The sequence below is a fragment of the Mchenga conophoros genome, linkage group LG16 (genome assembly GCF_057382185.1).
Source record: "Mchenga conophoros isolate Kocher_MC1m ecotype Shallow Benthic linkage group LG16, M_conophoros_male_GT1.1, whole genome shotgun sequence".
In the NCBI taxonomy this organism is placed as follows: domain Eukaryota; kingdom Metazoa; phylum Chordata; class Actinopteri; order Cichliformes; family Cichlidae; genus Mchenga; species Mchenga conophoros.
Genome location: NC_140541.1, coordinates 33,276,912 through 33,303,167, shown reverse-complemented (window position 1 = coordinate 33,303,167; position 26,256 = coordinate 33,276,912). Strand labels below are relative to the sequence as shown.

The 26,256-nt window shown below is 38.2% G+C and overlaps 1 protein-coding gene across 6 annotated transcripts; it reads left to right on the top strand.

Annotated features, from left to right (window-relative positions):
- Nucleotides 1–705: 705 nt before the first annotated feature.
- Nucleotides 706–24,621, top strand: pms1 (PMS1 homolog 1, mismatch repair system component). Of its 6 annotated transcripts, none has more exons than XM_085249118.1 (13): nucleotides 706–797; nucleotides 1,975–2,121; nucleotides 2,433–2,615; nucleotides 2,711–2,813; nucleotides 3,937–4,100; nucleotides 11,007–11,123; nucleotides 13,620–13,742; nucleotides 13,850–13,996; nucleotides 14,100–14,872; nucleotides 19,493–19,951; nucleotides 20,100–20,230; nucleotides 24,079–24,239; nucleotides 24,326–24,621. In XM_085249118.1, the coding sequence occupies exons 2-13, from the start codon at nucleotides 1,990–1,992 to the stop codon at nucleotides 24,524–24,526; spliced, it is 2,694 nt and encodes an 897-aa protein (XP_085105244.1). In that variant the 5' UTR covers nucleotides 706–797; nucleotides 1,975–1,989; the 3' UTR covers nucleotides 24,527–24,621. The 6 variants fall into 6 exon arrangements, with proteins under 6 accessions (XP_085105244.1, XP_085105247.1, XP_085105245.1 ...); XM_085249121.1 differs by having other exon boundaries at nucleotides 726–797; nucleotides 1,978–2,121; XM_085249119.1 differs by having other exon boundaries at nucleotides 743–848.
- Nucleotides 24,622–26,256: the final 1,635 nt, after the last annotated feature.

Here is a 26,256-nt window from a genome sequence, read left to right as displayed (position 1 = left end):
TGTTCATTTGTCTCTTTTAATTCTATTTTGTTGTACTTTTTCAACATGTTCAAAATAAAGATTCAATCAATCAATCAATCAATCAATCAATCAAAAATACATAAAAAATGAAAAATAAAGAAATGTCCAAATGGCATGCCTGTTCTTATCCCTGCACACAGGATGTCACATCACATCAAGCAGGTAACATTAATTTAATTTAATTTAATTTAATTTAATTTAATTTAATTTAATTTAATTTAATTTAATTTAATTTAATATGGGGTGGCATGATGGTTAACACTGTTGCCTAACACCAAGAAGGTCTTTCTGTGGAGTTTGTATGTTAACCCCATGTCTAAATAGGTACCTCAACTTCCTCACACAGTCCAAAGACAACCACTTAGTGGGGTAAGGTTAACAAGTGATTATAAGTTGCCCATAAGTATGAGTGCAAATGGTTGTCTGTCTCTCTGTGTTAGCTGCCACAGGTGCAGAGGTGCAGAGAATAACATCAAGATTGAAAGGGAACGTTTAGAAGATGGTAGTGAGACCTGCTATGAATTGTGTTTTGCAGATGGTGCGACAGACAAATTGACTGATTTTTAGATTTCTTGTAAATAAAATGAGAAATAAGAAAAACAATGCCCAAAACTGCCAGCTCTAACTCCGGGCAGACTGCTCTTTAGACTCCGCCTACGCCTGACTTATAGCCAATCAATATGCAGCGAAGGGGGGAGGGCGGGAAAACAGTAACTTCCGCCTGTGGTTCTCCGTGTCTGTTGTTATGAACGATTGAAGCAGAGAAGCAGTTTTATGTTAGTATTATTTAGCCGCTTTATTGAGCTAATTATGGCTTTGTAACATCTGTACGTAAGTTTGAACTAAAATTTAAATTTAAATCTGAGCTAGCAAGTCTGAGCAGCTTAAAGGAGGTGTGGAGAGCAGTTAGCTAGTCTTAAAGTACAGTTTCATTTTGTGTTTAAAGAAATGTGGATAAATTGTGCCTTAAATGAAGTGAATATATCTTAGTGCCGTTGCTTTTTTGACTGCCTTTACTGGTAAATTACTGTTAGCTGTGATCACTAATTCATCGATATAAAAGGACGTTTTCATGTATCAAGGAGCAGCCAATTTTACAAACCGTAAATACTATTTCTTTAATCAGCAGCAGTAAACGAGTATTTCTGGCAGAAGCGCCTGAAAAGTTAAGGATTCCGTCTATAGGCAGAGTTGTTAATTAATGTAGATAAAATGTCCCCTTGAAATATCTGCTCTTATTTCCATGTATAGATTTTAACTGCAGGAGGGTCCACTGAAGCTGGTTCAGCGTTTCTTTGGGTTTCATGTAGAGAAGTTAAGAGACTGAACTCATAAACACTTACATGGGATGGCCCGCTGTGTTTGAGCAGGCAGCTAAAATAAAGACTGGAGGTGTAAGAAGTTAGGGAGTAACCTGCAGGTTTCTGGGTTGAGATTTTTGTACAGGATTCCTGATTTTTAAAAATCACATAAATACAATAAATCTAATTAGTGACTTCAATAAACTAAAAAAGTTTGAATCATGCATGCCCCTAATACACAGTGAGTGTCGACAAACTGAAGAATATTCTTGTACTGTACACTGAAAGAAAGGGAAATACTTGGACACGTTTTTCTTTATATGTTTGTGTACAATTTTATGAACTTGTCCACCCCACTTCAGCGCAGATTGCATGTATCTGATGAGCTTAAAGCAGTCTGACACCACTGAAAATGTGGATAACCAAGATCATATAAATATTACATTCAATAAAATTGGTCAGAGGACACAAATCCTCTTTTTGGGGACATCCAGGATAATACTCTGCCGAATCAAATATGTGGTGTCACCCACTATTGCAAGGGATCAAAAGAAAGATCAGGAGCATGTTTATAAGGGCTATCCCTTGGCCAGCTATTCTCCTATTATTCTTGTGACTAGATGTGCCACTAAATCCAGATGTTTCACCTTAGCAGATAACTGTAGTCATGAAGCAGCTGCCCCCGGACACTGTGCGTCTGCTGTCCAGCTCCCAGGTCATTACGTCTGTGGTGAATGTTGTCAAAGAGCTGATCGAGAATTCCCTGGATGCTGGAGCTTCAAGCATTGATGTTAAACTGGTAAAGTACTTAATTACAGCTAATGTTACAGGGGAAAAAAATTAATTTATTTAAAAACCTTGATTCATGCAGAAGCAAATGCAGTAACCAGTCTGATTTCCTCCAGTTAATTACCCCTGTTAGTGTATTTTACTTGAATTTATTATCATATTTATTTAACATTAATGATGCAATGATTATGAATAATGATGTGAGTGAAAATAAATCATTAATATTAGAGCATTTTGACTGCTGCTGCAGTCACTCTTCAGATCATAACAGCTTTGAGTTTGATTTCCCTTCATGTTGCACTACTTTTATTGACATTTTAGGAAAATTTTGGCCTGGACCGCGTAGAGGTTCGTGATAATGGGCAAGGAATCAAAACTGTAGATACTCCTGTGATGGCTGTGAGACATTTCACCTCAAAGATCTGCAGACATGAAGACCTGGAGCATCTGGAAACGTACGGCTTCAGAGGGGAGGCGCTGGGTTCCATTTGCGCCGTGGCTGAGGTGTTCTATTAAAACTCAAACACTCGTGCTGTGTAAATTACAGCCGCTGACACCTCAATGTGGCTAAACTGAAGTTTTGTGTCATTTCCCTTCAGGTGGCTGTTACCACAAAGACAGAGGAGGATGAAATCAGCACCCAGTACACAATGGACTTGACAGGGAAAATTGTTTCCCAGAAGCCGTCTCATTTAGGTCAAGGTACGGCACAGACAGCAGAGCAACAAGGAAAACTTCCTTTTTAAAAAATATCTAAAAAACGAAAATTAAGTTGCTTCAGATATGAGGGCAGAATTTATTTTAATCCCGGTGAGCAGGAAACTTAATATTGATGTTTACAAAATCAGCCAGCAGACACATTATAAACAGTGCTGTTCGTGAATTATTATTGGAAAAATAGAAGTGTTTTACTTTTATGGAAATATGAATATAAAAATTTAAAAACATCAAACACCACCCATCACAAAAGTTCTTAAATAGGTTAGCTCAATAAGAAAAATTAAAATGAAATATGACAAACCAAAAATTGTTCAGTAAGGTAAACGCTATAGAGAAGAGCAAAGGTCAGGAAAAATTGGAGTATAATAAAGAAAGATAAAAATAAATAATAATAATACATTGATTGTATGGAGGACCAAAATTTAAAAAAAAAAAAAAAATCTTTCTCCTTATTCTCCTCTCTGTTTAACTTCCAGTTTATTTTGAAATTAATTGATTAGTGCATTTATTGATTAACTTGATTATATTTGCTTTAGAAAAATAAAATAGAAGTAATTCAAGTGTATTTATTTCTCTATTTTCTTTTTAATCTTCTTTTAAGGATTTCTTCGTTATGTGTAACAAAAAGAAAAATAAATAGGGAAATCTATAAAAATAGGAAATAATAAATCAGTGATGCTATCACACAAGTACACTTGTTTATTTTGTGTTAAATTGGAAAATGCAAGTCTGCATCCATAACTGTGCAAAACATAGTAGATTTACTATTACACAAATACTCTGTTTAGTTACTCTATTTATTGTTTAATTGTATAAAGTGTCCTTTAATGATGGAATAATAAAACAGGAATATAAATCAATGGACGAGTTTAATAAAGGTAAAAAAAATACAAGAACAAGTGCAAACAAATGTCAGTTTACATCAGTTTTTAAGCTTACTTTAGATATAATTTTTAGGCTATTTTTGGTGTGTTAATACATTTAGTATTTTATTTATGTACATACTTTTAATTTTTGCAATTTTTTTGTCTGCCATATTATCAACTCTAATTGTTGCATGAAAATATAATTTTAGGTCACCTACTCTGTTCTGTTTCTTTTGCAGGGACGACAGTGAGTGTAATGAAACTTTTTAAGAACCTTCCAGTGAGACGTCAGTGTTTCTCTTCTACCAAGAAGTGCAAAGAGGAGCTGAAGAAGGTGCAGGATCTGCTGATGGCCTACGCCATTATCAAACCGGAGCTGAGACTCATGCTCGTTCACAATAAGGTCAGTAACTCGTCCACACAACTTAAGAAGAGAAATAAACATTACTTATATACAACCTTTAAAAACAAAGTGCTAGTACATACAGGCAAGGCAGAGCACACACCAGATATTAAAGTAATTTAAAAAAAAGCCACAAAAAATGCAAATAAAAATACAACGAAAAAGAAAGATTGATGAAAGAAGAAAAACAGCAACATAGATTTATATACCAAGACAAATTAAAACTGTTAAGTAAAGAAGCTTAATAAAATAAATAAAAAATAACAGAATAAAATAGGTCTAAATAAGATAAGATAAGATAGGATAACTCTTTATTGTCATTTCACAGTCATACATAATACAATAGTACAATGAAATTGAAAACACAACACAACACAAATAGAAGAATAAGTGTATGCTTATTGCACATTGTTATTATTGCACCTTATTATTATTACAATTAAATAGAAAAAAGAAAGATGTATTTAATGAATAAAAATCAAAATATAATGCAATAAAGAACTTAAGGTATTGTATTGTAGTAAGCTTGTCCAATAAGTGGTGCAGATGGTGGTAGAGGGTGGTATTGGATTCCTCCATCAGCAGATGGAGGAATCCAATTTGAAGCTTGATTCAAACAGCAAACTTATGAATTCTGAAGTAACATGGATCCATTCCCATAGCAGGCAGTTCAAAACTAAGACCACAGAAATAGTAACATTGCACTTTTCCCTAATAGTCACACCATATTACTCTTTACTGCTTTACTGGAGATTAATGTCACACGCAAGTTTGGCCAGGAAGTGATTAAGATGCTTATACAAGTAAAGATAGAGATGAGTATCAGTCATATTCCACTGTGGTTACAAAAAAAACACAACACCTTTGTATACAAACACCCTGATTTAAAGCTTTAGCTTGATGCAACCACTAGGTGTCCGCCTTAGCCTTCAGATGACATTCCCTTTAGCTGAAAATCCCCTTCAGTTTTTTATATATTAATATGGCATGTATGTGTGATGGGACTATAGATGCAACTAGCTGCTGTATCTGCAGCTCTTTCACTTTATTTGTGACCATGTATAGAGTGTGAGAGTGGTTGTGTGTGTCAGAGAGACCATGTTTACATATCTTAGTGGTGACCAAAAATTGGAAGTCTACTATGCTTGTGGGGACCAACAGCCCTTATGGGGACAAAATCCCCATAAGTCCCCATAAGTTTGAAGGCATTTTTGAGACTCAAAATGTGGTTTTAGTGTCAGGGTTAGAATTAGGTTACGGTTAGGTGTAGGCTAAGTGTTAGGATTAGGCATTCATTTTTTGATGGTTAGGGTAAGTGGCTAGGGAAAGCATTATGTCAATTAGATGTCCCCACAAAGATATGAAAACACAGCATGTGTGTGTTCTCTGTGTTGTTGTTTACCTTTTTTATACACAGGTCTCTATTGATAAAGAGTTCTCTTTCTCAGTAAGACAGACTGATTAAATTAAGGATTTGAAAATAAATGTACTGTTTTGTAGCCATCTTGATAACACTGACATGTATCAAGACTCTGAAAACCTCTTTAGGATTACTGTTAGATACTGTTAGATTGTCAGTTAGTTAAGTTGTCTTCACTATTTTGATTAATGCCATTACTATCACTCCTCCTACTGTATCTGGGGGGTGCAAAGACAATGCAATGCATTAAGTAATGTGTTTTAGTTTTAATGCACAAGTGTATTTTTTTATTGAGTAGTATATTGGTCCATTTTGGGGGATTAACAAAAATCAAACAAAAAATTTATTAAATACTGGAAGAGAGAGCCAAGTAATAAAGCCATTAAACTCTTTTTTCCATCCAGATTTCCTTACAGCTGTAAGATGTTCGGGCATCTTTTGCCCTTTGTCCTTGTGGTTGTGTCCTCAGATGTGTAAACGGACAATTACAGGAAAATATCGAGGAGCTTGGCCGACCTGTTTGAAGACAGAAATTGTCTCTGGCCTCCTGCTGGTTTCTTGTCAGTGCTAATGCGAGTCGGTGAGCTGTGAAATTGTTAACGTGTGATGGAAAATCTTCATTTAGCTTCTACAGGCGCTCCAGAAACACTAAAGATTTTATCAAGGCGAGAAAGACGAACCGAAACACTGCAAGACTAGTGAACATTTTCTACATTTAGGTTGATAAAAATTTCACTCATTAATAAATAAACTTAAAATAAAAACATGCAAAAGAATATATTTGTTTCCAGTAAGGTTCAAACAGCCGAGTTTAAACAGAAACAGCTCAAGCTTTGATTAATTGCCTTATTATTTTTTATGTTCATCCTTTTTGGTTCTAGTAATGTCAGAAAATCTTAACGTATCTCTTTTGAATGACTTATTTTGTACGATTTATTGTACTTTTTCTTAAAGAGAAAGAAAAGAGATTTTGATCCGTGTTGGCTTCAAGGTACATAAATAAGTAAAATAGTCCAAAACCAAAAGATACAAAAGAAATGGTGACATAGAATAAATGAAACTAATAAAAACGTCACATCTGAGAAACTCGAACTCAATCTTTTGTTCTGAAATGTTTGATTGAGAATCTTTAAACAGGATTAGATGATGTACAATAAAACCTGCAGACATTTTACAAATACTTGTGATGCAACAGTCTGTCAGATGGTGATCAAAATAGTATAATTAATGCAACTAATTGCTGAAACAAAACCTCTGTGAATGACAAACACACAACCCTTAAATTGTTAGACAACATGTCTAACAATTTAAGGGGAGCATGTTCTGCATATTTGAGGATCCCTTTTAGTGGTAAATGTCATTAAGTGAGAGAGCTCTAATATTTGTTTGATTGATTGATTTGTTTGGTAGCAAGATTACTTAAACATTTATGAAGAAATTTGCTTAAAATTTCGACCAGAAGTGGGGCTTTTGGAGTCAATCTGGATCTGAGTTCAGGGATTTTTTGGAAGGTCTGTTTTACCTGTGCAGTTAATTGAATTTTAATTTCAGCTATATTTTTACCCTCCACCTTTTACTGAAAGAAGGTAATATAGATCAAAACATTATTGTGCTACATTCAGTTTTCCAATCATTTTCTCGCTTTAGCTTTTAGCACATCCGTTTCCTTTACTTTTCCCCTGATCACAAAATTCCAGATTCACTCCCTGCCACATTCCCACTAGCCTGCAGCAGATTTACTGCATTCATGTAGTGTTGAGTTTATTTAGTTGAATTACAATTAAAGCTCATGGAAGTCTAATAATAATATATTAATGCTTTTATTTATTTTTCAAAGTTTAATAAATCCACTGTTGTTTTCTGAGAATGATTGTGTTAAATAATCATAATATCGATTCTCATTTCATTCCTAGTACAAAGGCTCTGACGTTTTTGTATGCCTTTCCCTGCACTGTCTGTGTCTTATCAGGGTTATTGTCTCACTCTTATCTACGGCTGTTTTGTTTTTGGGTTTTTTTGCATTAAGAAAAATTACTGTAATTGCCAGAGTTACCAAAATAATTGTGATTGATATTTACTTTAATCAGGCAGCAGCCCTGATTGCAAAATACTTTGCGTCATCACTTCACAAATGCATATAACATTTAATTTAAAAAAAACATGTGAAATGTCATCTTGATTTTCTCAAGAAAACTCACAAATTAATCCAGACCCAGGGACTGAATTCATGCCTGGTCTGGGGGCAATTTACAGCCTTGAAGCCACAGTGCCTCTGGATGCTGCTGCAAGAAAAATGTTACCAAGTGCATCCATGAACATTACAGCATGATGTAGCAGACATCATTGTTTGGGCTTGCAGGGAATGCTATAGTTCAAATTACTTTAAGAGCAAACATCGATGCTCTGAGAGGCGTGAATCCCTAACATGTGTTGCCGTTTGTTTGGCTCATTTAGCAAATGGTAGCAATTTGATTGTTGGATGAGTTTGACTAACACAAGCTTAACTGAACATAAATAACATGTGTACTTAAGTAATATATCATCTTTCACAATGTCTAATGTCATTTAATTAACTGTGAAGAGATGGATCATAAATAAACACTGACCTAACAACAGTTATTAATTCTCATTAGTTATATTCAGGTTGCATGTTTTCCAGCGTGAAAAACTGAAAAGTAAAAAGAAGTCATTTTGTGGGATATTTGGTTTTAGACCAGAGACGTGTTTGGTCTTTTTTTATATAATTTAGAAGTGTACCATTTTAGATATTTAGTAATTTATTCCCCAAATTTGGAAAGGCCTGTGTTGCAGTAAAAAAAAAAAAAGGTGACCATTTTTAAATAAAGTAAGATAACATGGAGAAATAGAGTAAAATACTATTTCAACTATTTCAAAACATAAAATGTCCCAAAAGACAAGAAGATTTTTTTTAAGTAAAAATGTAAATAAAACATCAAAAAAGAAATAAAAACACAAGAAAAAAAATCAGAATACATAGTTTAGTAAGTCTAGCAAAATAAAACATCTTAATTGAGAACTAAAGGGGACAATAAAATATGATTTAAAAAATATTAAAAAATGGCTTAAATAGGCAGCACGGTGGCACGGTGGTTAGCACTGTTGCCGCACAGCAAGAAGGTCCTGAGTTCAATTCCAACATCAGGCGGGGTCTTTCTGTGTGGAGTTTGCATGTTCTCCCCGTGTTTGCGTGGGTTCTCTCCGGGTACTCCGGCTTCCTCCCACCGTCCAAAGACATGCAGCTTGTGGGGATAGGTTAATTGGATAATCCAAATTGCCACTAGGTGTGAATGTGCGAATGAATGTGAGTGTGAATGGTTGTCTGTCCCTGTGTGTTGGCCCTGCGACGGACTGGCGACCTGTCCAGGGTGTACCCTGCCTCTCGCCCTATGACAGCTGGGATAGGCTCCAGCGCCCCCCGCAACCCTGAAAAAGGATAAGCGGAAGCGAATGGATGGATGGATGGATGGATGGCTTAAATAGGTAAAAGTATGACAACATGGAACAAAACTCTTGGTTCTCATATGTAGAATCATGTAAGAGTTAGTATTTTTAATGTATGATGACAATATGTCGGAAAAATATGATCCAAAAAGCACTATATGCAGTTTTTGGACCAGGATGTTTTTTTTTTTTTGGAGCTTTGCCTCTGTACACATTACATTGTATGAAGGGAAAATGGGGATTTAAGAAAAGTATTGGAACAGGTGAGGCCTATTCCCTCATTATTTCATGACAGTCCAAAAAGACCAAATATCTGAAAGTATTCTAAGTGCTTGCATTTGGTAGCTTTTTACTGAAACTGCCAATATGAGATCCAATGAGATGCTAGTGAATGAAGTCATCGATAGGCTGAAAAACCAAAATCCATCTATTAGAGAGAACAAAAGCTATAGAAGTGGCTTAAAAAGAACTAATACACCAGCCAGCCCAGCAACACCGAAAAGGCTGAAAGATTACAGAAGACAAGTGTGGTTGAGCACAGAATAATTTCTATGGTTAAGAAATACAATTTCATAACATCGTACGAAGTCAAGAAGGTTAGATGAGGAGGTGGATGTATCATTTGACACAAAGTCAAAGTCTACAATCAAGAGATGTTTTCATGGATGGAAATACAGAGGGTTCACAATAAAGTGCAAACCAGTGGTTACACTCAAGACAAGGAAATAAATAAAAAGTAAATTAAAAAGAAATATTGCATGTTCCTGTAGTAGTGGAGCAGAGTCCTGGAGAAAGTGCTGCTTTCTGTGAATAGAGTGGTCAGGAGTATCCGCAATGCAGAAGAGTTTGTTGTGTGATCTCCTGTTCACCACAACTCCAAATTTAAGCTATTTTTACTTGTTTCATTACATAGACATTTTCGTCTCTTACCCATCAGGCACCCCAACACAAATACAGCTGACTGTGGCTGCGATTTGGGTGATTATAATGCCTGAGTTAAGTTGCTGATCGCAGCTGCGGACTTGACCTCTGCTTCAGTTTCAGGCTGCAGCCAGTTTGTACACAGAAGTGTGTAGGCGGTGCAGGTCAGGGAAGGGAGCACACGACCACCATATAGCTTTCATAGAAATCAATTTGGAGTTCGTCAGGGGAGGGTACTGAACCCATTTTGTGCAATCAGCACTTAGTTGCCCCCTATCCTTTATCTCCAGCTCTGCCATTTGGCTTGTGTCATGTTTCATAGTTTCTTCAGGAACTGTTTACAGGAGTTATCCGTTTATAGGTGCCAACTTTAATTTAATATCTGAGACACGTCCTGCAACACAGTGTGTGCTTTTAGAAATCAACACCCAGGAGATAAATTCACTGGTAGACACATACTGATGTTAACATATTTTGCACCTAAAATATTTTCTGAACTGTGGTGCTGCTAAAAATACAGCATTGAGTTTTTTTCTTGATTACTTATTTGAAAAATTTACACATTTAGAAATTTATGTGGGGAAATCTTTTTAAATTTATTTATTTATTTTAATTTTTGTCCAAGCTTTAATTACTACATTATGTTAAACGTTTTCACAGCATTAGGGGGTTTATACAGTGTGATTGTCGATGAAACTTGCTTTTTGGTACAGTGGACCTATTTTGCTTTTCCTTCTTTTTCTGTCTTTTCCAACTACCATTGGACAACCTGCAACTTGGCCCTGCAAGACTAAATTAACTACGAATTCCTGTTTCATTACTCTTTATTGTTTGGCTATATTGTTATGTGCATATATGTGTATTTTACCAAAGGTTCCTTTGTTTCTTCTTTTCCTACGTTTTTTCTGACCTTTTTGAGCCTCAGCCCTGACAAAAATTCAGTTTTATAGGAAAGACCAAAACACAGACTATAGCACTTAAAAAATATCAAAACACTTTAAAAATGTGTCACATCGAAAATTAAATTGTCAAAGCTAATAAATAAAAACTGTAATAACCTTGACGAGGACTCATTGAGGTGGACGGGTGTCATTTCGTTCCAGGTGGTCCTTTGGCAGAAGGCCAAAGTGGCCGATAACAGAAGCGCCCTCCTCGCCACGCTGGGGCCCGGTGCTATTGCCAACTTGATCCCTTGCCACCATCACCAGGAGCAACCGGAGGTTAGTTAAGGGGAAGCTGTAGAAACTGGAGAAAAGCTGAGCGATTCTGCAAGATGAACACAAACGGTTGTTAACCCTTTTGTGTCCCAAATTCACATTTTAATATTGCAACAAAAGAGACGGCATGAAGTGCACAGAACCCTGACGGACGATTGTCATGAGTTCAGATCTGCACACTGCCCCTGTCCCGCCTCAAGCGCACACATCTACTCATTGCTAGAACCTCATGCTGTTTCTCCTGTGGCCCCGTTGCCCTTCATTACGCAGACGTTTGTGTTTGAAAAGCACAATTTCCCCTCGCTCACCTTGAAAGCTTGATGTCAACAAACACATCCTGAGATCCAGATCAGTTAAAATATTGTGTAACATTGCAGCATGCATAACAGGACTTCTTAGAGTCAGTGTTGCTAATGTTATGCAACACTAGCGCTCAAAAACCTAAGAAAATATTTGAAAACAAGTTAAAAATAACCAGATCTGCACTGGTGATGATTAATGATTACGACCTTAGGACCTTATGCTTAGCTGCCAATACTACATTTAATGCCTGGATATGATGGATAATTTCTGCAGAGCAAATGGGAGCATGCACGTTATACTCGATTGTGAGCTAATAACCTCATCATGAACGCCTGGGCTCAAGCCAGCAAATGTGGTCAGTTGGTGGCTGGCCAACAATTTCTTTGCCCTTTTCTCTTGAGTTCTTTCCTGATGAGGGCTGAGTGATTTTTGTTAGCTAAGCTTTGCTCTGCAGATTGTAATTGAATTACCGTCGAGCTGTAACTTTCTGCTTGGTCACGGTAGGTGTCATGTGGCTCCTACCTGCTGTCAGGCTCCAAACTAATCTATTCTGACAGATATGGAGCAGCCCTTTTCACCCTGTTTCTCTCTCATTTTCCCCTTTGTTGTTGTTATTTTCCTGCTTGGTGCCCGGTTATGAGAACAACCTTTCACCTTTTCCTCTTACTCCCCGTAGCAATGAAAGGGAACTTTTCTCCACCTTGTCCCTAAGAACAAAGCTTCAGTGATCAAGGGGACCGGGTTGACAATTTCTCCAGCCTCGCTAGGGGAGAGCTGTAAGAGCTGTTCCTCTGCAGAACAAAATGTGACACTCGCTTTTTGCCAGCTTGACTACACATAGCCGAGGCCCTTTAGGGCCAGAGGTGCCATTCGTACACTCATAAAGTGACCCTAATGAGCAGAAATGGAGAAACGCATGTGTGCCCTGACCTGAAACAGCAGTTCATTTATTAACTTCATTGGCGTGCGCTGCTGCTAATAATGAGCCTGAGACCATGTGGAAACAAGCATAGCTGTTGACTCCTCGCGATCTGCTGAACATTAATAGTTTTCCATAATTTCTTACTAGCTTGCATTCATAATGGAGTTTTAAGTACAGTTGTTGAGGTTTATGCTGAGTCGTCGATTTTAGCTCATTAGGACCTCCTCTGGCATGATTTTGGGTGAAAGGTCATCATGTATGATGCTGAGTTTTAATGGGAAAATGCTGAACACCAAAAACAGGCCTGCATGTAGAAGAGGGAACTTTGGTCCTCTTTTATGAGTCTGATCATTTTAACCCGTAAAATATCATAACCTTAATATATGGACAACAGAATTGTGCAGAATTAGAGAGAGACGAAATGGAAATGTGGCTTTAGTGCTCCTCTGCCACAGTGTGAGGAGAGACTTTATGAAAAGTGAAGCCAATGTCTTAAACCTGGTTGGTCTTACCTTCACCTGGCCACAAGCAATGGATGGCTGAAAGAATAAGATGGCAAAAGTGAGCTTCTTCTGAAGGGAACTCAGAGTAGAGTCACTGCTCCTCCGCACTGAAAAGAGCCAGATGGCATCTGACCAGTTAGCATTGTAAACCCCCTTTAAGTGAGGTGTTTTGTAACATGTCCAAACTGGTATAAGATCTTGGGGCAGACCAGTGATACACTGGAGAGATTATGTATCTCATCTAATAATAATATTAATGGATTGCATTTATATAGCGCTTTTTGGGGACCCTTCAATACCACTATTCATTCACTGGTGAAGGCAGCTACAGTTGTAGCCTGGGGGCAGACTGACAGAGGCGAGGCTGCCATATCGCGCCATCGGCCCCTCTGGCCATCACCAGTAGGCAGTAGGTGAAGTGTCTTGCCCAAGGACACAACGACCGAGACTGTCTGAGCCTGGGCTTGAATCGGCAACCTTCCGATTACAAGACGAACACCCAACTCTTGAGCCACGATCGCCTTCATCTGGCATGGGAACATCTCCATATCACCTTGAAAGAGCTTGGGGAGGTAATGGGAAGAGCAAGATCTTTATTTAGACTGCTGTACATCCTATACAAGCGGTGGAAAATAGATGAATGATGTTATAGTGCTTTTGTTTCTTTTTGGATTTTTATTCCTGTTTGACTTATTTCTAGTTTTTAATGCATGGCATGCCTTTTCTTATTAGCCTTCTTTGTGTTGGATAACTAATTTTTCTTTTTCTCAGATTCTTTTGGAGGGCTTTTTCCCAAAGCCTGGAGCTGATTACTCTTCTACGAGCACATCTAACCCTGACAAAACATTTATATTTGTCAACAACCGGCCAGTCCAGCACAAAGAAATAATGAAGGTAAACTCATTTTGAATAAAACAATCAATAAATACATTTTTATGGATTAAAAACTTTTTGTTTATTTGTTTCTCTGCAAATTTTATTTTTTTGTGATTGGCCATCAGCTGTTGCGTCAGCACTATACTGCTCAGTATACAGACGACCAAGCCAGAAATCGATATCCCACCCTTATGCTTAAAATTTCTGTTCCACCTTCATCGGTGGACGTTAATCTGACACCAGACAAGACTCAGGTTCTTCTTCATAACAAGGTAACCACAAAGCTCAAACTTAATCAAAGTGAGTTGTAGTTTATTTGTTTGGCTGTAGAGATTCCTGAGAAAGGAAATTGACCTTTTGTCATCTGTTTTTTAGGAGACTGTATTGACTGCAATAGAGGCATTGCTGGTTTCTCTCTATGGATTTCGGCCTAACGCTGATCTCCCAGCTGACAAACACCTCAGCTCTGAGCCATTTCCTTCGCCATCTAGTCCTTTGCAGGCTGACAGTGAACGAAATGCAGAGAATAGTCACAGCAATGATAGCGTCCCCAGAGACGGACCCAAACAATCGAGTGCTGACACCTCGCTGGACCGCCAGGCCTCAAACTGCAGCTCCTCTTCTTCTATAGCAGATGACTGGATTGTAAACCAGATTCCAGCTGATCTTGAGTCTAACTTTTCTCTTTATGATGATGAAATGTCTCAGACGGTGACAAAGCCAGCAAGCAAATCCCCGGAGAGACTTGTGGACAATAAAATGACAGCTGCAACTATAAGCAAAGTCCAAATTTCAGCTGAGGACTGGAGCCGGGGGACCGCTCTTACTGACCCGGTATCAGGAGAACCCCTGCAGCCTGTCATAATTCATCGACCTACAAAGCAGAATCACTCTGTCCCAGATGAGGCCATGAGTGAGAGCAGCTCAAGCAAAAAGACATTAAATGCCATCACGGAGAAGCGAGCTGCCCTGACAGCCTATGACATGATCAGCAACCGCACCATGAGGGCACCGCTGTCTCCTGTCACTATTTTTGAGAAGGAAGCCAGAGCTGAGGTCCTGAGAGAGAAACCCACAGCCAGCCTGCAGGACATCAGCGTCGCTATCCATGAGAGGTGGAAAAATCTGAGGGAGGAAGACCGTAAGAAGTGAGTTTCCAGACCTTCACCTTTCTGAGTTTCCATCTCTTGTTATTTGCAAGGCAGAGATGGAAGAGAGGAAAGTCTGACCTGCCATTTGCATGTGAGAGGCCTGCTGTGGAAATTTTATTGATACGAGCTGTATTTCTAATTTCCACACAACTTTGCCTAATAGTGGGTGAGGTAACATAGATTTCCGTAGTGCAACAGGTATTCCTAATGATGATATGTCCCCTCTTGGTCTGTCCAGAGGGTCACATCTCATTTCTATTTAAATTTGGCAAATTAAAGCTTCAAGTTTGTTTTCTCTTTCCATGCATATCGACTAAACACAGGCATTAACTACTGATTTAATTTATACTCACTGATATAAACTCCTATTCACTCAATTTTAATTAGAGACCATTTCTAGACTCGCACATGTCCCTTTGTCCACTTAAAAATCTCACCTACACTTACACCGCATAAGTGGCATGAGGACTGACACATAGTTGGCTAGTCAAGGGCAGACTTGGCGCAGCACACATGGAGGTAATGAGCATTTGTGTTTGACCCCGGCTCCCCTCAGAGTCAAAGGATTGGCATTAATGAAGGTTAGATGAGGACGGATATGTTAAAATAAATAAACAGGAAAAAAAAGCAAATGTTTAGTTTTATTCTTGAATTTGAAAGGATAATGCACGAAAAGATGAAAAAATTGCCTTAGCTCTTACCTCTCTTTGCAGTCCTTGGCCAGTTATGCGCATTATTTAATAAGTTATAAAATATAAATACCTGTCAGCAAGATACAAGATATAAGAAGATAGTCTCATTAAATATTCATCCAAAAAGGGTTAAAATATTTGCACACTACATTTCCAAAAGTATTCACTCATCCAAATCATTGAATTCATGTGTTCCAGTCACTTCCATGGCCACAGGTGTATAAAATCAAGCAGACTGCTTCTGAAAACATTTGTGAAAGAATGGGTCGCTCTTAGGAGCTCAGTGAATTTTAGCTTGGTACCACGATAGGATGTAACCTGTGCTACAAGTCCAGTCGTGAAATTGCCTCGCTACTAAATAATACACAGTAATCTGTTAGTGGTATTATAAGAAAGTGGAAGTGATTGGGAACAGCAGCAACTCAGCCACAAAGTGGTAGAAAACATAAAACCATAGAGCAGATGCTGAGGGGCATAAAGCACTGAGGTTACCAACTTTCTACCAAGTCAAACGCTACAGACCTCCAAACTTCATATGGCCTTCAGATTAGCTCGTCTGCCTTGACATGTGCATAGAGGGCTTTATGGAAAAGGTTTTCATGGCTAAGGAGCTGCAGCCAAGCCTTACATCACCAAACACAAGTGTCAGATGCAATGCTGTAAAGCACGGTACCACTGGACTCTAGAGCATTGGAGACACGTTCTCTGTAGTGATGAACGCTTCTCTGTCTGGCAGTCTGATGGATGAGTCTTGGTTTGCTGGTTGCCAGGAGACGGTACTTGTCTGACTGGCATTGTGTCAAGTGTAAAGTTTGGTAGAGGGGGTGATTATGGTGTGAGGTTGTTTTTCAGGAGTTGGGCTCAGCCCCATAGTTCCAGTGAAAAGAACTCTTAATGCTTCATAATACCAAGACATTTTGGACGATTTCGTGCTCCCAACTTTGTGGGAATAGTTTGGAGATGGTCCCTTCCTGCTCCAACATGACTGCACACCAGTGCACAAAGCAAGGTCCATAAAGACATGGGTGACTGACTTTGGTGAGGAAGAACTTGACTGGCCTGCACAGAGTCTTGACTTCAACCCAATAGAACACCTTTGGGGTGAATAAGAGCGGAGACTGAGCCAGGCCTTCTCAACCAACATCAGTGTCTTACCACACAAATGTGTTTCTGGAAGAATTTCCAAAAATTCCAGTAAACACTCCTAAACCTTATGAAAAACCTTCCCCGAAGGGTTGAAGTTGTTATCTTAGCAATGAAAGGCCCACATTATTATAAACTTTGTGGATTAAGAATGAGATGCCATTCAGGTGTATATGCGTGTGAAGGTACACAAGCAAATACTTTTGGAAATAAAATGTGCATATACATTTAAAAAAATTCCCCACTTGCCCTCCGGGTGCTCTTTGTTTGTCCTTCAATCTCAGTTCCTCTACCAGGGGCTTGGGGACTTGAGTGTCTAGGGCAGTATCTTTACTGTTCCTGGGACTATGCTTTTTTTGGACATCTCATTCCTGGAATCTGTTGGAGCCACTCTCCCAGTTTGGGGGTCACTCTCCCATTCATTTTCCTCCTTAACTGGAGTTGCATTCAAAGTATCTTTCCAACAGTTCCCTATTGTCATCCCATGCCAGCTTATGCCATAGCCTTGTTCCAAAAGCACACTTTTCATCAGTATATCCTGGTTCCTGACCCAGACCTTATTAATCCGGGTGATGCCTGAGCTAGCGGGGCTTCAGTTACAAGTCTCTTATCATGTTCCAAAGTAACCTTGAGTAGCATGGCAGGTCCTAGCCTGGGGAACCCTTACTGGATGCATTCCCTGGCCGGGATTTAAACCCTTAAGCTATTATTGACCTATTGTTCCAGTGACGGTAATATTGGTAGAATGGTTTGTCATCCTCCTGGCTCAAGGTTTGCATTAAACGTGTGCAGTACTTTTCAGTCATTTGTCAATTTGTCATTAGTGACTTAGAAACTGTCCCAGATGCACTCGTACATGTCAGAATTTGATTTCTAACTGCTGAGCTACTACATTACACTGTGTTGCAAACATTTGAACCCAATTATGTAAGATTGCTGCATACCAATTTAAAGTAATTGCAAGGTTGGAAAGTGTGCATCAGCAGATTATAGGATCTTTTAATAAGGTATGGAAGAGCATATGGAAAATGACATCTGTTCAGACTTGTGTTTCACTGTACTGCTGTCTTAACCGTGAAATAAGATAACTCTGCACCTTTCACTTAAGTGGCATGCTAACATGAATTTGTGAAACATGCTATTTAAATAATGAGGCGGTAAAGCATCAGACCAAATGCTCAGATGCAGTATATGGAAACAGGAGTTGATAAAATTACTATTTTGTTAAGGAAAGCACCCAATGTACCCTGGTGTCAACTTCTCAACATGATCTTTGGGAACAAAGTGGTACTCATGATGTAATTTATAACCCCATTAAAAAAAATCCTTGAGATGCTGTGTACATTGTAAAGAAAAGCGGATTACAATGATTTGTGTTATGCTAAAAAAGGAAATACAATTTTTTTTAAATGAAATATCTCAGAGCTGGTTAGGTGAATTCCTAATGTCATTGGTAATAAAAAGAGCATCCTGGAGAAGCTAAGTTTTTCAGAAGATCGGAGCTGCTCTGTAAGAATGTGTGGGCGAAAACCTTTTCTTAGCATTTATTTTGGGCTTTCATCGCTTACAGTATGTGGTATTTCTCAAAGACTGAGAGAGAGGCTGGGATCCTAAAGAAGCTGACTGTTTGACCAGTTCACCACTCTTTAAATGATTGTGTAGGCAAATAGTTCAAGAATTAATTTTCTTCTTGAGAGAAAATCTCCTCCCGAGAGAGATCATAGGTCATTTTTATCTTATTTTTATCTTTATATGGATAAATTTTAACTGACTTTTATGGAAGAAGTGGTGAACTGTGTTCACTGACCCTGTTTTTTACTGAGCATGTGCAGTGATTTCCACCACACGTCTGATTTTAATGATGTACTTTCCAAAGGCTGAATACTGTGAACATTCGGTACTGGTTTTTTAGTTTTGCTACTTGCAGAGATTTCACTATATCCGGCTGAAAGCTCCAGCTGCTGAAGTGTTGAATCTGGCACACAAAGTACAAAATATTCAGATTGACAGAGCACAGTTTTTGAGCTTTTTACAGTCTGTTATGTTAGTTTTGCAGCCTTTTTTCAGATAAAGACATTATCTACAACCTGCTTTATAACAGCAAAGTAGTGTTTCTTTGTAACCACAGTAAATTGTTTAATATCAAAAACTGAGACAGAATATTGTTCAAATTGCACTTATTCTTCTCTGTTTTGTAAATGAATGGTTCAGAATCCAGACTTCATTACATGTACAGCTGTTCCAGATAATGATTTTACTGGTCTGGCCAGCTTGAGATTAAACTGGCTTGGTTTGGTCATGAGCAGAATGAGTCTGACATCCCTGCTCTGCATTTCCATCTTTTATGATATTATTAACTGTATATGACCAAAAAAGGGTTTTTGTTGTTGTTGTTGTTGTTTTCATCAAGAAAAGTTATTTCTAATTAGTTGAACTCATGAACAATCTGTAGATACTCCCTTAAATACTTCTGAAAGACCTGTCTGCTCAGGGATGCTTTTAAAAAACAAACAGAACAACAAAAAACAACCCAGTCAGGCTAGTCCTGTACCTCATTAGTTGTGAGATACTCCACCACCTCTTTTACAGTCTTATGTTTGCCCCATCCCAACTTTTCAATGTTTGACATGTTTTTCCACTATGTTCAACTAAAAATACACGTTTATGCTGATCTCATTTCATTCTCTTTGTTTCATTTATGCACACTTTTTAGAAAAGAGGTTTTGATTTAATAGCAGAAACAGCCATAACTACCATTACAAGGCTTGGTTTAACTCTGCAGGTATGAAGAGAAGGCAAAAAAACACCTGGAACATCATGAACAAAGGACTAAGTTGGCCTCAGCTGAGGGCCCCAGAGAGCCTGGTGTGAGGAGCCATATGCAGGGTCAGAAACGTAAGGCCCCGCTGTCCAACCAGCAGCTGCTGGATGAGCTCTTCGCCGCTCAGCCTCAGAAGAAGATGAAGAACCCTGCTCCTAAGCCCTCACAGCCCCTCCCCTGCAGCGTGGCTGCCCTGCGGCTGCAGCTTCAGCGCCTCTCATCCCAGAGCAGCGCAGCGCCGCAGGGCCTCCGTCTTGTAAACCGGCTGGCCTCTCAGAGCGCCTGGGTCATTTTATGTGGTCAGAGGCTCATGTTGTTAAACCCATTTCGAGTGGAGGAAGCTTTGCTGTTTAAGAGACTTCTAGAGAATAATATACTTCCAGCAGCGAGTCTGCAGAACCCTATACAGTTAACAGATGGGTAACGTATCACTCACGTTTCACTAGCAAAGTGCACAGCCACTTTCTTTGTATAAATGTATGCACATATATGAGAGCTAAGTACGAAAGAAGCATTTTTACCTTTGTTTTTTGTATGTATGTTAAAATCCTCTTTTTCTCTTTTTTAGAAGCCTTGGAGGGGCTGAATACACAGAGGCTTTGTGCAGCATGGAGAAACAAAGCCCGGAGCTGAATGGAGCCGCCTTCTTTTCTGATCCTAGGCTTGTGGCAAATGGTTTTAAAGTCAAACTCACTCCAGGTACAAAGAATAAATCCAGGAAAAGTTGCTTGACATTATTTTATGAGGATATTACCACAGAAAACCACTCAGGTACTCTGGCTTCTGTTAAAAAGAGAGATTAATTTTATTCTTTGAACAGCTTGGAAGAAAAAAATAAACCAACACATATCAACTTTAAGCTTTCATCAGGGTCTGACAAATCCAATCAGCCTGAAATAAATACCACTCCTGGCAATCTACCTACATAACCCATAGAGGGTGCTAAAAATAAAAGCAGAAGCTCCACAGAATTCAAATTACAAGAACAAATCATGAGGATGATGATAAAATTCAATAATATTAATCTCCAGGCTACATGAGGAAAATGTAAATATTGCAAACAAAAAGTCCACTAAGTAAACAAGTTGTGTGCAAGAAGTTTCTTGTTTTGTGACTCATGCTTTTGTTAATGTCATAGTTCAGCAGTTAGAAATGTCAAACCTACAGTCCCCGTAACGGGATTACAAGCAATTATGTCTGACAGAGTTTCTCTGTGTCGGATTAGCTGCGGGTAAAATGAAAAACACCCAGTCTTTCACAAGGTTGTTTATCATGTTAAACAATAAATTCTCAATTCTAGTGTTTTTGTTTTTTAAGAGTTTTCAGTAGTAACCTCCAAATGTTCATTTTAAACTTGCCAAAATTACTGATTGATTACTTAACTTTATGCATTTCAACAATGAAAAGGGTGAAGAATTTGTGAGATATTGTGGTAAATGTTAACAGCCAAATAATGCAGTAATCTTGGTATAAGTAAAATCCTTCTAGAATCAAGTCTCAGCACTTGGAAGTGGTCCTGATATTCAAATAGTATCTAAACTAATTTTCAGTGGTCACTGAGACCTAACAATAATGTTTTTAAAAGTTTTTTCCTTCCCTGTGGAAGTTTTATTTCTACCACCACCTTTTCTGTTGTAGAAACCTCACATTTTAGTTTCTATTCAGGTATGTTTGAGTGCCTCTCTTAATGTGTCTGATATAAATACTGAAAATACTTCATCAAAAACATAATTGTGTTTACTTCAGTTCAATTCATTCTGGATTTTAAATTCGAGCCAGTGAAGAGAAGCCAGTATAGGAGAATAATTCTTTCTCTTTCTAGTCCCTGTCAGTACTCTTGCTAAAGCATTTTGGATCAACTAAAGGCTTTTTAGGAAGCTTTCAGGACATCCTGATAATAATGAGTTATAGTAGTCCAGCCTAAAAGTAATCAATGCATTGACTAGTTTTTCACCCTTACTCTGCGACAGAAAGCAGTCCTACATGTTTGTTTATTATGAACTTTGAAGGACATATCCTGATCAAAAGTGACTCCAGGGTTCTTCACGGTGTTACTGGAAGCCAAGGAAATACTATCCATTGGTTTTAATCAAGTATCGGCTTAAAATCTTGTTTCTAAGCTTTTCTGGGTCGAGAACAATAACCTCAATTTTATCTCATTGTAGAAGCAGAAAATTTGAGGTCATCCAGGTCTTTATATCTTTAAAACATTCCTGCAGCTTAACTAATTGGTGTGTGTTATCTAGCGTCATAGATGGATAAAGTTGGGTATCATCTGCATAGTAATGAAATTGTATGCTGTGCCTTCTAATTATACTGTTTACATTACACAGATAGATTCTGTGTAATGTAAACAGAATTGGTCCTAGAACCCTGTGGAACTCCATAATTAACCTTAGTGTGTGAAGAAGACTCTCTGTTTAGCTTGAGTTGCTGAGACAGCTGGGTCAAATGATAGCTTTAATTAGTGAATTACTAAAGGTCTGTAGTAAGTAATCCAGTAATAGATGGACTGATCATATTTAAGACTAAAACAGTAATTAATGGTAGGACTTCTTTGGGCAGTCTTGTAGAAATGGGGTCTAGGAGACACGTTGATGATTAGGAGAAAGTAATCACTGAAGTTAACTCAGAAAAATGAATCAGAGAGAAATGGTTTACCATACATCTATGAGATGGTTACAAATAATTTAATCTCTAATGGCTAAAATGTTATTTGTGAATAAATTCATGAAGAGCTCTGACTTTTTGTCAGCCTGGCTACAGTGGTGAAAAAACCTAGGGTTCTTATTTTCTTCAATCTGATGAATAGTAAGATGTTCTAGCTTTATGGAGGATTTTATTGTAGTGCAACAAACTATTTTTCCAAACTAAATGATGATCTTCTAAATTAGTAAGATGCCATTTCCACTCCAGCTTAAAAGTTATCTGGTTTAAGGTGCACATTTGAGAGTTATACCAGAGGGTCAGTTACTTCTGATTTGAGGCTTTCTTTTATAAAAGCATCCCTTTGTCATTGTCATTGGGGAGAGTTTCCTGGCCAAGACAAACAACAGTACAGTCAATGGTGGTTGCGTAGACTAGTAAGGCACACAAAAATACATAATAGTATACCAAATGTGTACTACAAGCATACTAAATGTAAAGGCCATAAACTGCAAAATACAAAAACTACCAAAATCTATGAGTAATCTTATTGACACTGAAAACATCAGTGTAAGTCTTTATATTGGGGCAAAAAACAGGGTTATTAATATTCAAGAAAAACAATTGGCTGAATATTACTTTAGCTTCTGCCTCCACGTCACCTAAACTCACCTTAAATTCCTTAAGTAAGACCAGCTCCTAAAATGTTGCTCGTCAAGAGTTGCTCCCTGCTGGCTATTGGAAAGACTGCAGGTTTAAGGCATGTCAGTGTTGACTTTACTTTTTAGACACAGAATGTTTATATTTTATTTTATATCCAGGCTGTAGTTCAAATCTATGGGGTCTTGTTTAAGGCAGTAGATGAATTTAGCATCAGCACCAAGCCCAACTTTACAGTTCAAAATATTGTTTTGAACTGTAAATCATTCAGAGCTACTCTAATAGAGACCGAGAATAAAAATGTGGACCTGTAAATGAGCGAAAGAAATGAGACTATTAAATAAGACTTCGAGGATTTATCCCAGCAAATGTTTAAACATGATGTCAGAGTAAAGTAGAATGACTTCCTCAGTTGAACCTCGTTCATCCATGCTTTGATGTTACCTCTTCAATATTTGCCTGCAGAGGGTATACAATGTCCTGTGAGTATTGGTTGTTTTTGTTGCTGGAATGGTTCACCTCAGTTGACATTGGCTCTCTGCCCGACAGCGTGGTCTCACAGTAGGTTTGTACCCCAGTGTGCAGGTGATGAGAATGGTTGCCCTTTAAAAAATTCCAGGAATTTTCATTTGGCACTGCCAGCCTCTGTGGGTGTGCTTGGACTGAAGGCAGCGGTGCATGTAAGATGTTTTCAGTGCACGAAATCTGCTGAGTTTCTTTTGCTTTTGTTATATTCTTGAAAATATCCTCCAAAACTTGTGTATAATTTTTCTGATATTTTAAATTAAATCTGAATATAAAGTAAATGTGTTACTGCCGTAGGTAATTTTATTGTTTTAAGCTATTATTTTCATATAAATATTTAATAGAATAGAGAATGATTTGAACCCTGCAGTATTTCTCTGCACAGATATTTCAAATTGTCCCTGGCTCTCTGGGTTTGTTCTTTTTTTTTTCTTTTTTTTTACCATCCAAAGTTGTGTATTAAAAATAATAAATTGTGCATGATTCGCAGTATTTCCTCGTGAAATGAGAAGCCATCATTCTTCCACCCTACAAGACAGCTTCCTTCCAGTCTGCTGGGGCTTCTATTAGTCATTTAACACTCCATTTGGCCCTCTGCTTGTTTGACTTGGTCAACAGTTCGGCTGTAAACCACAATATTTATTTATTATTCTTTCCTGGAGATAGTACTAGCGTCTGGAGTATATTAATCCTTGTTTTCTGCTTATTTTGGCCAGGCGCCACATCAGCCGAGAGACATCTGGAAGTGACAGCAATGGCAGACTGCGTGCCTTTCCTCGGTGTGGAGGACCTCAGGGAGATCCTGACTGCAGTTCTTCACAAGAAAGCCAGAACTGTGCGGGAGTGTAGGCCATTGAAAGTCACAAACTATCTACAAGTGAGAGCTGCTCTGAGTACAAAATGAACACAGCATCACGGTGATATTTTTGCTGTTTAATTTAATTCGAATTTTTTCCCTCACAGGGTGAAGCAGTCCGACTTACCCGGCAGCTGCCTACAAATTTATCTAGAGAAGATGTGAAGGAAACCCTCCTGCGGATGGAACAGCAGCTGGGTGGCGCCAACCACACCTGCATCCATGGACGCCCTTTTCTTCAGCACCTAACTGACGTTCCTACGACAGAACAGGAAGTGAAGGCTTTGCTGAGACCTTTAGAGCTCTAACAAACTGACAATATCATTAAAATTGCTTTTTCATTATAATGTAGATGAGTGTTGTCAATTTGTTATAACCAGAATACATAAAATAAATATATTTTTCCCAATTTCTGGGCTTTGGGCAATCATGAAATGTGTTTTTTGAAACTTGTATTGTTGGTTTTGTTAATAACAAGATTTGATTAGACTCAGAACTGCTATAAAAAGAAATTCAGCATATAATGTGGTCTCTGATTTCCACAGAGCCTCAAAAAAATTGGGTGATGCTTTGGTGGAAGAATCGAGATTAGACTGGCTCAGAAGTTCTTGATGACAGGTAAACAGGGAATGTTCTCACAATATCAAAACTCTTTTTGTATAAGGCTGTAAACATGTTTATGCTGTTATGTTGGGCATTTTAACATGGGAGTCTATGGAATTGACTCACTTTGGAAATAATAATAATGATTGATTGCATTTATATAGCGCTTTTCGAGACCCTCAAAGCGCTTTACAATTCCACTATTCATTCATTCTCACACTGGTGGAGGCAAGCTACTGTTGTAGCCACAGCTGCCCTGGCAGAGGCGAGGCTGCCACATCGCGCCATCGGCCCCTCTGGCCATCACCAGTAGGCGGTAGGTGAAGTGTCTTGCCCAAGTACACAACGACCGAAACTGTCCAAGATTAGCTTGAACCGGCAACCTTCCGATTGCAAGACGAACTGCCAACTCTTGAGCCACAATCGGCCAGGGGAGTCAATGAATGGCATTGACTCCCAAAGTGAGTCTGAAGTGGCTGTTAGGGGTTTGGCCAATTCCCATAACAACCACAATTCCATGTTGACCTAAATTTCATCTCTGGAGTTTGGTGTTCATCAGACCAGCTGATATGTTTCCAAGTTGGTTAAAAGCAAATTGTCATCCACTGTCTTTGGGTGGGTTAGCAAAACCAACAACAGAACAACAAAAACACCACATTAAAAACACACAAAATGTAAAAGCCCAGCATTGTAACAATATTGAAGGGTTAAGAATATTTGAAATATAAGTTAAATCATGACAATCAGTACAAGACAGCTATTATGTTATCTTTAGCCAAAACTGAGGAGGCTCTCTTTCAAAACTACACCGTCCAATCACCGCAGATACCATAGTCCTAAGGCGGGATTCACATTAAAATATCTTAGACCAAAGAACTTTGTATGGGGTTACTTCATGGTCTAAGGAGCTTGGAAAGGGTGTTACTTCATGCATTGCTGCATTGAACCGCTTTGCACTTAAAAGTTGTAAAAAGTAAATCAACTTTGAAGCAAATGAAATCACACTTATTTAAATGGTTCAGCACATCCAAAAGCTAGTCAAACACTGTTATGAAAATATCCTGACAGAGAAAAGTTGTTGCTTGCACAATTAGGAATCAAATTAAAGAAGTTGATCATTGCCATGAATAATCAGCTTGGTGTGCATCAAGTTGGTAACAGGCAGCTAGCTAGACTAATGCTAACTGCTTGGTTTTTGCACTATTATGATCGGACGTGATTTTTGTCTAGGGGTGTTTCCACTGAGATGAGAATTTAAAAACAAACCACTTAAGAAGCTTATAAAGTATATTAATGTAATGTCTTTGCAAAGAGGAACTATCATGTGTTACTTATATATTATAAATTTGATGGATGGAACTAAACAAATTGGTGACTGATAGATACAAAAAAATACATAGTGCCTGAAAAATTGAGAGATGGATGAATAGTTAAA